The 14,297-nt window shown below is 37.5% G+C and overlaps 1 protein-coding gene across 7 annotated transcripts in view; it reads left to right on the plus strand.

The window, feature by feature from the left end:
- Positions 1–4,763, plus strand: part of KIAA1549L (KIAA1549 like) — a 274,216-nt gene extending 269,453 nt beyond the window's left edge. For all 7 annotated transcript variants that reach the window (XM_074276445.1, XM_074276446.1, XM_074276447.1 and 4 more), the window contains one exon: positions 2,487–4,763. In XM_074276445.1, the coding sequence (XP_074132546.1) occupies positions 2,487–2,768 (282 nt within the window). In that variant the 3' untranslated portion in view covers positions 2,769–4,763. The remainder of the gene's footprint in view (positions 1–2,486) is intronic.
- The last annotated feature ends 9,534 nt before the right edge of the window (positions 4,764–14,297 follow it).

Here is a 14,297-nt window from a genome sequence, read left to right on the forward strand (position 1 = left end):
CTGGCTGTATGACCTTGGACATGTCATTTAACTTTTTACTGACCCCAGGCATTCTCTCCAAGAATATAGTTTACAGTAGCTGATCAACAGAAGTAGAATGATTTCCCTTTTTAGGCAGCTCTTTATACCCCCCCCCCAAAAAAAAAGATTGAAAATAATTAAAACAAAAGTGAAACAGTCCTTGCCCTCAAGAAACTTACATTCTGCTGGGAGAAAACAACAGGTAAACAGACACAAATATCAACTGTGGATAAAATAAATAGAAAATGACTTGGGAAAAAGACATCTCTATACAGAAACATTACTGTCATACAAGGTATCAGTTACTACACTGTACCTGAAGAGATTACTAAAGGAAAACCAAATTCCAAATAATTGAAAAACTAACAAAGGTCCCAAAGAACAGCTCGGAAAACATACCTCCTCCTTCATGATGGACAGAAGAGAAGCAGGATGGGCATCATGTGACGTGCTTACTGTACTGGATATTTTTGTTTAATTGGTTTTTTAAATTGTTGTTGCGAGGACAGGTTCAATCTCCGAAAGGGGAGTTTTGCTTTGATTTGTTTTTTCTTCATTAAATGACTGGGATGTAAATACAATAGGCAACAATGAGACATGTTTAACTGTTTCCAAAAACAAGTCAGCCCCAGAATATCAAGTAATTATAATGATAATAGCTAGCATTTTCGATAGGAGTTTAAGGTTTGAATTATCTCATTTGATCTTCACAACAATCCTGAGAGGTAGGTGCTATCATTATATCCATTTTAAAGATGAGGAAATTGAGGCAGACCAAGGTGTCACTAATTGCCATGGTACATATATATAATATATATATATATATATATATATATATATATATATATATATATATATATATATATATATCTAAGGTCAAAGACACAACATAAAAAAAAATTAGAGAAAGACAAAGCCCAATTTTAGTTCCAGAGGAATGGAGGAAAGAAGTTTGGGCTAGATCTGGAAGGAGAGCTGGGGAGGGATTGAGTTACAGTATCCTCTACTGGAAAATGTTACTAGTGAGCTGGAAGGGAAGCTCATTCCAGATAGAGGAAGAAGTGTGAGCAAAAACATGGAGGTGGGATTTTGGATTTCCTTCACAGTACACGTATTTCAAAGTCTGATTCTTTTTGTGCAGCAAAATAACTATATGGACATGTATACATGTATTGTATTTAACTTATACTTTAACATATTTAACATGTATTGGTCAACCTGCCATCTGGGGGAGGAGGAGGGGGAAGGAGGGGAAAAGTTGGAACAGAAGGTTTGGCAATTGTCAATGCTGAAAAATTACCCATGGATATATCTTGTAAATAAAAAGCTCTCTCTATATATATATTTTTTAAAAAGCATGGAGGTGGGCTATTTCTAAAGATTCAGTTGTTTAATGACAAATAAGAAAACTTAGACTCAAGAACATTATAGGAGCTGTATTATATAATGAAATCACTGGATCGTCCAGGCATCTTATCTCCAATCATAGCCTCATGCTTATTTACTGCAAAGGAAGAGGGCATCTCCTGCTTTGTAATGTCTAACTCACTTCACAGAGTTCATGAAGTCATTAGTCTGGGGCTGTAGGGAAGAGGACTAGACTTAGCACTTGGGAATTTTATTCAGATCAGCTTTGTCACATTTTCTAACTACATGGTCATATGAGCATTTAACTACTTCGGGCCTCAGTTTTCTCAACTTTAAAACCACAGAACAGTAGTTGACTACTTCAGGTAGACATGTGAATTGTTCCATCTTTCTTCTTTCCTATCTTACCCTCACTTAATGCTCAGTCTACATCAAATGTTTTATGAATTTTTGCCTCATTGAACTGAATTTCATTTACCACATTATAGTTACTAAGGAAAGAAAATCTGCAGACTCTTGGAGCCATCGAATCCAGAACCAAGAACCTTATGAAGTGTTATGGTGGCAAAAAGATACCGAGTAATTAGTTACATCCAGGCAATGATTTATTTGGTAATACATGCAGTTGCAAAACAAACTAGATCCAAGGCTTTCTGTAGCCAAGGGCCTAGAAGCATGGTTTCTCACAATCTAGATTCAATTTGAAAGTGGAAAAATAGGATTATAGAGATTGTTTCTGGTTGTTGAAGGTGGGTCCTAGAGATATTGAGGTGAGCGGGAGAAGAGTTGGGTTTGTGACATCTTTTAAGTGGAGTAACCCTTGGGAGTGGGGAATAATCTTGTGACTTAAAATCTGGTGACTTACAAGCTTCACAAAATGGTGGGTAAAAGCAAAATGGAGTTACTTGTGTTCGTTTTTAATGTAAGAAAAGACTGTATTTTATAAATATTCTCCACACAAGCCTAATGTAAAATTAACTGAAAAATCCATACAACCTATTTCCAAATCATGTTGGTTCATTTATAGTGTTCTGCATATAAAAAAGTACCTTGGTAACATCTTATATCCTGTTCTCTTATTTTGACCTCTCCTTTAGGTTCCACTCCCCGGTTACATAGAGGCATATCCTCGGTCCCGCTACCAACAGACATCCCCCTCGAGGCTCCCCCGGCAGTACAGCCAGCCCAGCAACATGCACCCAAGTCTGGAACAGGCCCCCATGGCCTCCACAGCAGCATCTCAGCAGAGCCTGGCAGAGAATGACACTTCCGACGCCCCGCTGACCAACATCTCCACGGCAGCCCTGGTGAAGGCGATCCGGGAAGAGGTCGCTAAGCTGGCCAAGAAACAAACAGATATGTTTGAATTCCAGGTCTAACACTTAGTAGCTCTCTACTCTTGTAGCCATTGAACTCCAAACCATGAAGCCTGCAAAGAGATAAGAAGATGGGTCTTTGGTTTGTTTTTCAGTCCACCCTTCTTGGGACTTGGGAGCAGGGGTGGATTTCTGTCTGACCCACTACTTCCTGGAAAGGGGTTTCTGCTAAATGGAGGAACTCCTTGAAAAGCAAAGCTCTTGACCCGTCTATTCTGCCAGCCAGTCAAGGTTGCTGGTAACTGTGTGATTGATATGTCGATACATGAAATCCATGGAATATGATTGTATGTCCTGAGAAGCCTTAGGCATGAGAGATGCTTTTTGGTAGACTGCTCTTCAATGCCATATTTCATAAGTAATCAGAGAGAGGGCAAAATCCCGCCCTGATTACCGTGACCTCTGCATGCTCAATCTGTATTTCTGTGATAAAAAGGGGAAGATGAGCACCAGACTGTATTCTTTCTCATTGGAACAAGAGCAAAATTTAAATGAAAAAATAAAATAAAATCATCTCTGAACTTGGGATAAGGAAACTGAATCCAATCAAGTAACTTCAACCCTTTTTATTTCAAGCTCCTGCTCAAGGCCAAGTGAAATTTATGTTTCTAGTTCTCCCCAAACAATCACCCTTGTAAATAGTCCCAACTCAGTTTCTCATTAACCGTACAATGGCCTGAAAGCAGAGAAGATGGCAGAGGAGACTGATTGTGGCCGCGTAATTAGCGTCTGCTGAATTCTTATTAAAGGCCCCTGTTGAGTATCTGAAAAAGTGTTGGCCTTTGGGGAATAGAAGGCATTGTGAGTTGTGCTGAAGACCTAACAAAAAAGTGAAGAGGAAGAAGAAGGAGAGAGAAATGGCGCAAAGAGCTTTGGGGAATTCTACAAGTGAAAAATGGTTATTTGAGTCTGTTTTCTTTGCCCTACATTGAAAGTAGCCTGAGAACCGGCCATCTCTCTCTGTTTCTCTTTCTCCCTCTCTCTCTCCTGGAATAATAGGTACATCTACTTTCACAAGGAAACCTCTGTTTATCATAAAGCTTTCCAGCTCTCTCAGACAATGCTGTTCAGTAAATGCTGCCAGGTGTCTCAAAATAAAACTCTGATTGATGTCTGCTCAGAATGGGATATGTGAATCTGCAGACTTTCAAATTCCCAGCCGGTGTTTGTAGAAACTTGGAAATATGGGCAACCTGTTGACTTATGGGCCAATGTAAATCAATGCAAGCAAATGTATGAATTTAACCAAATCATCTCGTTTAGTGGAAGCAGGGGGTTGGGAGGGTAGGGGACTGGTATTTACTAAAATTACAGACTGCTGACCATGGTGTGCTTAATGTTGCAAATCCTCTTTCCCCACTGGTAGGGAATCTGACCTCTTCAGCTTATTGTAAGGGACACATCATCCCCCTGAGCTACCGAATGTGTCCAGAATTCATTTTCCCCAAGTCAAATCAAATAAAGTAACATCTTGATCATAGGCGATACTCTGGTATCTTTCATTGAGAAACCAGCTTCAGTAGAAGAGGTCCCCGGTGTTGGGAATGGATGTACTTGACATCTGTTGAATTCTGTGCTAATGGCCTCCCTTCACCCTGCAATCCATTCAGCTACAGCCATATATATGTTCTTTATCTGATCTGATCACCTCATTCTCTGCATGAGTTTCTTTGGTCTTTAACCGAGATGAAAAGTCAGAGTTGGGTTAGGTTGGGAGCCATGTCTAAAATCTGAGAGAACACAAAAGGAAGATTCAGACTAACAAAGCACACACAGACTTTTAAAACTGAGCAATTTTTTTTTTGGTTCGTTTCAAAGACAAAGAGCCCATCCCAGATAATACCAGAGATCATGGGTGGTAGAATCTTCAAATCTCAATCTTGGTCAAACCACATAGAATAATGAGGAACCTTTTGGTAAACTGGTTGATTTTGCAAAATGTTAGTGTTTTTTGTTATTTAAAAAAAATCAGATATAAATAAAAATGTATTTTTATAATCTCCACGTGTATATACTGTATATTTCTACCAGTGGCCAATTTGTTATGGACGAAGAACTAAGTCAACTTTCGAGGCATAATAGACACAGCAAGACTTTACCGATAACTCGATGTGTGGTGTGTAAATTTAATCTTAGTTAGGCAGTCAACTAACATGAATGCAAAAAGAGCCAAAGAAACTCAGCCTTTCATACAAATAGGTATTGGTCTGATAAAGTCAGTTAATTCTCCCAGTTGCTTATTAATGCTACTATATCATCAGCGCCACTGTGTCAATCCAGATGTGTTATTTCTATCCAAGTGGTGTTTGCCTGGAAATCCTGTATGTCAAATAGAACTTTAAAGACAATTGTGCAATTTAAATATTTATGCTTTGGGATGACATCTCTGAGCTCTGGACATGTTAGAGGTGATAATGAATGCATGTAAAATTCATGGACATGTAAATGTCCTCAGCCTTTACATTACCACAGGTTTGAATTTTTTCATATAATTTTTACAAAAAGCTGTATCTCCCTGTTTCCCCAGGAAGAGCTATTAAATCTTTGAATTCAATTCTAGTCAATTATATTTTTTTAATCTTCTGGGAAAATATTAGAGTTCATTCCTTCATTAGAAAGATTTTAATGCGTACTCTCTTCCTAGACATGGGTTCTGTGTTCAAAAAGACTCATTAAGTCATATTCCTTAAATGTTAGTGCTGGGAAAGAGCCTTAGAAACTATTTCATCAAGCTCATTTTACAGATGAAGAAACTGAGTTCCAGAGAAAACAGGTGACTGACTTGCCCTGGGTAAAACAATCAACAAGTATTAAGTACCTTCTAGGTGCCAAGCACTGTGTTAGACATGGGGTATATGAAAACAAAATGAAACAATCCCATTCTAATGGGGAAGACAATATGAACAAATAGAAATGTATACAGAAGGTAATTGAGGGGATTCCTGATTCCCGACCACTGATGATTATTCTATGCCATGCTTTCTACCTGTGTGAGTGCATCTTTTTTGTCACTCTTAGTTTCACTAACTTGAGGGGTTTCTTGTAATTCTTGTTTATAAGGCACATCTGTAATTCTTTTAAGAAAATGAGATAACATGGAATGGTTTCTTGGGGCTAATGGGCAATATCCCCAATCCCAATAATCCTGGGTTTGAGCCATTCTTATTGGCTCAAATTTAATACAATATTCCAAACACAGTGAATGCCCTGAAGTAGCAAAATTTTCCCGATTTTGATAAGTATATTATTACAAGATTTGGTGGAGGAGTTAGGAAAAGAAGATTTAAAAAGTACAGTTTCTGGAATCAGGAAGACCTGAGTTCAAATTTGGCCTCAGACACTAGCTGTGTGACAATGGACAAGTCACTTAATCCCAATTGCTTTGCAAAACAAAACAAAACAAGAAAAACGAAAAAGAAAAGAAAAAAAAAAAAAGAAAGTACAGTTTCTTGAAATTTCTTATCCCTTTATTAGATGATGGTTTGAGAAATTTTAGGCTTCATACTCTGATTTAATAGGTCTTATAAACAAACAAACAGAAAAAAAAGTTTCTACCCAAAACAAATTGATTCCATGTCCCAGCCTACTCACGGAATCCCAGTCTCAATGTTGGAAGGAATGAGGCTATCCCAGCCAACCCACCCATACCTAAACAAGAATTCTCTCTATATCAACAAGTGGACATCAAAACCCCAAATGTCAAGATTGCCCATTCCACTTGTGAATAGTCTAATTAGGAAGTTCTTTACATGAAAAGATGGAAAGGGGAATAAGAATTTATCTTGTGCTAAGGGCTTCACAAATATTTCTTTTTATCCTCTCAACAGTCATGTGAAATAAATGAAATATTTGTTACATGAGATAATGTTTGTAAAGTGCTTATCACAGCACCTACCACCTACTATGTACTATATAAATGCTAGTTATTATTAATTATCCCCATTTTATAGTCAAGAACAAGAAGTAATAAATGACTTGACCAAGATCACCCCGCTGCAGTTTAAGGTCACGTCTGAACTCACTTCTTCTTGACTCCAGGTCTGGTACATTGCGTTAGCTACACGAAGCCAAAGTCTGCTCCTATAACTTCCATTACTCCTGAAGACTAGAAATAATTTGATTCGATGATAGAAGAGTCAAAGGTTAGACCGTTATAAAATCCTGTGGGAAAGATTGTCACAGTTGGACTAGGGGTAGGAAGATATATTCTAAACTTAATTTCCACAGAGCAAAAAAGGAAATCTCTTAAAGTTCCTAATATTAACCATATGATCAAAACCATTTGTAATAAAAATATTTTAACAATTTATCCAATTTCGTCTCCTCCCAATCTTCTTGCCCCTTTACATCTGTCGATGTAATCAGTGTATACTTAGTTTACTCTTGTACATCTTTTCTTCACTTTGCCTTATTTAAATAGTCTTTCCATATTTCTGTATATTCCTCATTTGTCATGGTTTAATGATTTCCCATTCCATGGCCAAAATTAGTTCATAACCGTTGGATGTGTTGCTGCCAACTTTTTCTCTGCTCCAGATGAAATAGCTTTTGTTCATTTCAGTCTTGTTTCCTTTTCATTGCCTTCCAGAAATGGGATCATGGGGTCGGAGAATAAGATTGATTTTGGGATTGTTGTCAGAATATTCTGCAAAAGATTGTATCAATTTGCAAGTCCACAAACGATGTGTGAGTGGATCTTTTTTGTCACTCTTAGTTTCACTAACTTGAGGGGTTTAATTTGTATTTAATTAGAGGGCTTGAACAATCTTAAGATTATTAGATAAAATTCATGTTCCATTGCCTACTCATAGTCTTTCCCTTTAGAGATTTCCCGAGTCTCTTATAAAGATATATACCAAATATTCCACAGAGATTCTGGGATGTCAGATTTTTCTCAGTTACTAAATAATAAGCATTTGAATAACCACTACTAGGTGCCGGGTTCTATGCTGAGGAGTAGGGATAAAAAAGTTTGCCAACATATCACTTTTTGTTTTGTTTACCTTCTTCTTTTCATTGTTGTCATGTTTCTCTTTCTGGAATTGCTCTTCTGTCCTTTTATCTACTTTCCTGCTTCTTGACCAGTCCCGGTTTTGATAATTACTACTTTATAGCATATTTTAAACTCTAACAGAGTACATTGGCCTCCCTTAACTTTTAAAGCAAAGTGTCCTTTTATTTTGTCCATATAATAATAGCTGACAGTTTATATGGGCTTTGAGGAAATATTTTTATTGATATTATCTCATTCAATCCAGTTGAGGAAACTGAGGAAACAAGTAAGTGACTTGACTAGGGTCACACTCCAGGGAGTGCCTTAAGGTGAATTTGAACTCATGTTCCCAACTCAAAGCCATTTTATCTATAATACCACCTAGCTGTTAAGAGTTTACTTGACTCTTTAGAGCAGGGGTTCTCAAACTACAGCCCGAGGGCCAGATGTGGCCCACTGAGGATGTTTATGCGGCCTGCCAGGTTATGGCAAATGGGCTTTAAACCATAAGGTTTTGTTTTTACTATAGTCTGGCCCTCCCACAGTCTGAGGGACAGTGAACTGGCCCCCTATTTAAAAAGTCTGAGGACCACTGCTTTAGAGTAACCCATTGGTATTTTGATCCCTATTGCCCTGAAGCCACACAATAATTTGTAAAGTGCTGACATATTTACTCTACTGTACCATTCTTACTACATACAGAGGCCTCTTCCACCAAGCTTTATAATAGCTGGAGATGGGAAAGTCCTTTGAAGTTCATGCAATGCTATAAGATGTCAATATTGCTAGAATTGTTGTCTCCATATGCACGGCTAGGTTTTGTTTCAACCTAGTAACATGGAATGGACCCCATCTAGTGGATCCACCTGTGTTTTCCAAATATCTAAAATGCCATAATTGGCCAATTCAATATAATTCAACATTCACTGCCCACCTGCTCTCTGTTAATTACTGGCAGTTTAGAATCCTTTTTGTCAGATTTGGGTTTTTATGTCCTTCAGCACTGGTCCATGAAAGCAGGTCCTAAATTTTATTATGGACTAATAGAACAAGAACTATGTATCAGTCCACTGAGAGGAAAGGTAGCTGAATGGATGGAGTGCTGGAACTGAAGGAGACGTGGGTTTAAATCCTGCACTAGACAAGTTTTCTCCATTTGCTTATGACCAGAACACAATCTCTCAGAGCCTTGGTTCCCTCATCTGAAACATAAGGATAATAATACATTCACTATATCTCACATGATGGTTGCCAAGAGGCTCAGCTTACTAGAGAGGAGGAGGCAGATGGCCATGTTAAGTCAATCAATAAACATTTATTAAGCACCAACCATGCACCTGGCACTGTGCTAGCCACTAGGTAATCAAGAGGTTCAATTAGAAAATCCAAACGCTTCACAAAGTGACTCCAATCACCCCAAAATAACACAAAAAGTCAACTAGAATTCCAAAGATGATAGGAAAGGGAGTCAAAGCCAGAGCCCACCAAGGATGATAGGAAAGGGAATAAAAGCCAGTGCCCACATTTAGGCAAACAGCAGGAATAAGTATGTGGGAAATGGGATGTCTGCCCGCATTCAGGCATCTGTCTTGGTCAATTGTTCAAAGTCTTTATCCTCAAATATCACCTTCTACCTGTGACCTTTCTTCATACCTCTAGATTAGGCTGGCACCCTATAAAAATCACTTCATATCTATTTTATGTATGTGTATATATGTATGCATATAGACATATACATGTATAATGTTATATTTTTGTGCACACTTTTTAGGAATTTATACACATGCATCTACAGGTGGTTGTACAAACACATATACAAATATTGCCTCCTCAGTTATGTTTCCTATATACAAAGGTATATTTTCTGTACTCATGCACACATACATATATGTATTGCATCTACAATGTATGTATGCATGTGTATATGTATATACGTGTGGTACACACAGACACACACACAAATGCTGTTTTCCCCAATACAATGTTAGCTCCTTAAAGGCAGGGGTTGTTTAATCCTGTTTGTCTGTGCTTCCTTCTATACTACCTTCTGCATCCCTCTATACACTTTAAAATTCCCTTGTAACAAATGAGCACACTCAAGCAAAAAAGATTTACATGGTGGCCATGGACAAAATTGTGTTTCCTTTTGTACCTTGGGTCCATGACCTCTCTATCAAGAAGTAGATACAAATAAACAAACAAACAAACAAATGGGGCAGCTGGGTGGCACAGTGCATAGAGCATCAGCCCTGAATTCAGGAGGACCCCAGTTCAAATCAGACACTTAACACTTCCTAGCTGTGTGACCCTGGGCAAGTCACTTAATCCCAATTGCCTCAGCCAAATAAATAAATAAATACATAAATAAATAGGTAGATGAATAAATAAATAAATAGTTAGATAAATAAATAAATAAATGGATGAATGGATTAATGAATGAAGGAATAAATAAATGAATGAATGAATAAATGAATAAATAACTAAGTAGATACAACATTTTTCATTACAGATCTTTTGGAGACATGACTGGTCATTGCTTTCAAAACTGCCTTTCTTTACAATGTTGTTGTCATATAAACTGTTCTAGTTTTGATCTTTCCTCATTCAAAGTCTTTATCCTCAAATATTATCTTCCACATATAACTTTTCTTCATCACTCCAATCAAAATCACTTCATATCTGTTATGTTCATGTTATGCACTATATATATGCATATATATGTGTGTATATATATATATACACAACCTATATCTAATTTATGCAAAATTACATATATACACATATATCTATATATTTATGTACACACCCTAGGGATATATATATCCACATACAGGTATATACATACATGAATGTATCATATATATTAAGTGAACATAGACATTGACTCACATTTCTACGTATGTTCATTGTATATAGTCACTAGTTCTTGCTTTCCAGAATGCTCTTAATTATTTCTAACAGAACAACAGGATTCCATTATATTTTTAGACCATCATTTAATCAGGCATTCTCTAATTGATGGGCACCCCTGAGTTCCTAGTTCTTTGTTTTTCTTTTTAGACCATCATTTAATCAATCATTCCCTAATTGATGGCCACCCCTGAGTTCCTAGTTCTTTGTTTTTCTTTTTCCCTTTCTAATTCCCTCTTCATAATCAGAAATTCTGTTTTGCTTTTGACAGTTTCCTCTCTAGCATTATCCTCCCTTTCTTTTCCTTTTCCTGTCCTTATCTAGTTCCCTGTTGAGTTTGATGGATTTTCAGTGTCCTCTAGAGCACTGCCCAAAAAGTACTAAGGTCCTGAGTATCCCACTGGGCACTTCCACATCAACGCTGATTGCTGCTGCCTCTAGTCCTTTCTGAAATCTCTGTTGTGGGTTTCTGACAGCTCTATAGCTTAGAAGGAGCCTCTATTTTTGCTCGCCTGGGACAGAGTCTTCCAGATTATACCTATCTCTGGGTCTCTCAAGGGGGCTTCCTATTTGAGTACAGATTCCATCTTCTCTGGTAGCCTTTTTTCCTTTTGGAACCAGCTGACAGCACAGTGGATGGAGTGCTGGACCTTGAGTCAGAATATCCTTAATTCAGATCTATCCTGATGCTAACTGGCTGTGTGATCTTGGGCAGGTCATTTAACCTGTTGCCTCACATTCTCTAATTACAAAATGTGGGCAAGAATAGCACCTACCACATAGAGTTGTTGTGAAGATCAAATGAAATAACATTTGTAAAAAGCATTTAGCACAGTATGTGGCACATTGATGCAATATACATGCTTATTTCCTTCTTTTCCTTCTCCTTATTCCCTCATTCTGCCCATGGGCTTTTAGCTGATTTTTCTGAAGTTCTAGAGTGGATAAAAATCACTTATAGGTTCTCACTGAATTTTTAAAATCATTATTTGGCCTTGTACAATTTTTAGATTTTTGCTAGAGTCTGTGTGGATGAGTTCAGTCCCTAGAGCTAGCTACTGCTTCTCTCCCCAGAACCTAGAAAAGACCTTCAGAAGTTGAGTTTCTAATAATATACTACTACACTATATACCACTTTTCCTCACCTCCCAGTGCTGCCTACCATCCCAATTATCAGCTGATGGCCTTAAACTAGCTAGGCTTAACTTATAGATAGACGTATTTACTAAGGTGATATAGTAAGAACAATTGCTACAAAATATGCCTTCTCTCAACCTCCAAAATATCTGTGGCATATTCTCCACATACAAAGTCCCAGATGGCCAAAGGGTAAGTCACAGCTCCTGAAATTCCTTTAGCTTCAGTTTTAGATGTTCCCTTTTGGCATATCGTAGTTTTGCTTTGAACTTCCTCAGAGAACCCTAAAACTGGTTTTTTCTCACTGCATCTAGTCTGTCCTTACCTCCTGATCCAGTCACTGCTATACTTTTTTTGGGAGCATTACTAGAGCATTGATGCAAAGTACAACCTCCCAAACCTCTTAATCTCATAAAGTCCTTTTCCAGCCAAGGGGAGGGGAAGACCAAGACTGAGACCAGGGGAGGGGGTAGGATTTTCTCCATCCTTCCTCAATGATTTCCTCTCAGTGGCTTGGTTGAGTTTCCACCCTACTCTGCCAGAAGCTCAAATACCTAAGCTATAAATTGGCTATAGTAGCATCATACATCACTTGCATGACAGATGACTAGCTCTCCTCAACCTAACCTAACAAACACATTACTTGTGCAACATCTCTACACTGCATGCAACATCTTACAAAGACTTCTAAATTGAACAAGGATTTTTTTTTTATTTTAATAGTTTTTATTTACTCGATATATGCATGGGTAATTTTACAACATGTACAATTGCCAGAACTTTTGTTCTAATTTTTCCCCTCCTTCTCTCCCCCCCCCCCATGGCAGGTTGACCAATACATGTTAAATATGTTAGAATATAAATTAAATACAATATATGTATACATGGCCAAACAGTTGTTTTGCTGTACAAAAAGAATCAAACTTTGAAATAGTGTACAATTAGCCTGTGAAGGAAATCAGAAATGCAGGTGGACAAAATTAGAGGGATTGAAAATTCTATGTAGTGGTTCATAACCATCTCCCAGAGTTCTTTCGCTGAGTGTAGCTGGTTCCGTTCATCACTGCTCCATTGGAACTGATTTGGTTCATCTCATTGTTGAAAATGGCCATATCCATCAGAATTGATCATCATATAGTATTGGAACAAGGATTTTTTAATATTTAGTTTAAAACCTTTGACTGATGGGTTCAATGAAAGTCTCGGTTATCCTTCTGATTGATTCAATTGAGATTCCCAGATTCTATAATTATTAAAATAGGTATATGAAACATCCCTCTTAAATTCTCTCCCTTCCCCCAAGTTTAATATTTGCTATCCTCGGTGAATATACCAGAGTGTGGTTGACAGAGTCTGCAGTCTCAGGTCCTAAATAACTCTTTAGAGTAATTCTACCTTATCCTTTTAAAAATGTCTTTCTCAGCATCTTATACAAAAGAAAACTCTGTGTGACACAATGCACAATCAAATTTGGTGATTAACTTTTCCCTGATACAATTTAGTGAACAGTATCATTTTCTTTTCTTTTCTTTTTTCTTTTTTTTTCTGAGGTAATTGGAGTTAAGTGACTTGCTCAGGATCACACAGCAAGAAAGTGTTAAGTGTCTGAGATCAAATTTGAACTCAGGTCCTCCTGACTTCAGGGCTGGTGTTCTATTCATTGCACTACCTAACTGCCCCAACCCAACAATTATTTTCTAAAATTTTAATAGATTAGCCATTTATCATGATATTTTCAAAATGCTTCCCCTCACCAAAAAAAAAAAAAAAAAGAAAAAGAAAATCAAGTCCCATCTGAGGGGGAAAGTCTAGTCCTTGTCAGAGCTTCCTAAGCATGTAGAGCTTATTCCATAGGGATTAGGGATCCAGGGTTGATGGAAAGTCATTCCTTCACCCTTCAGGTAAGAAACCAAACTCCTTTGTGTACTTGTTAAGCAACACTGGTCTCAGATTCCTTATACTTTCCCCATCTCATGGAAAGACTATTCTACTCTGGATTTAGCTGGGTACCAAGTACTTCAACAAAGCTACACTGGGTTTGGGAAGAACATATCTCTTTCCTGCTAAGGGTCCCTCTATTCTGGTACCACATACAGAAGGACTCTGTTTTTGATGAACTGAAAAAAAGAAAAGAAAGTCAAAATTTCTACCTTAGGAGGAAAACCTCATTTCTATGAAGATCTAATTTTCCATCCAAGGATTGATCCTGGGACTGATTAGAAGTTATCTTCTAATCCTTGAATGAGAAATCAGGTGGTGCTGAGTGAAAACTTTTCTATGATTTCCTCAGGGAATAAGTCATTCATTTGGGGTCCAGACAAAGGTTACAAGTATCCCTTTTTATATAGGGTGCACCAAATTTTCTCTGAGAATTCTTGTACCATAAGAGATTTCTTTGGAATTTCAACTTAATCCCTATTCAAAAATATACCTGGAATTTCCATTCATTGAAACCTTATTATGAAAGGGTAACTCATCTGGAACTTATAACT

The sequence above is a fragment of the Sminthopsis crassicaudata genome, chromosome 6, assembly GCF_048593235.1.
Source record: "Sminthopsis crassicaudata isolate SCR6 chromosome 6, ASM4859323v1, whole genome shotgun sequence".
NCBI lineage: Eukaryota > Metazoa > Chordata > Mammalia > Dasyuromorphia > Dasyuridae > Sminthopsis > Sminthopsis crassicaudata.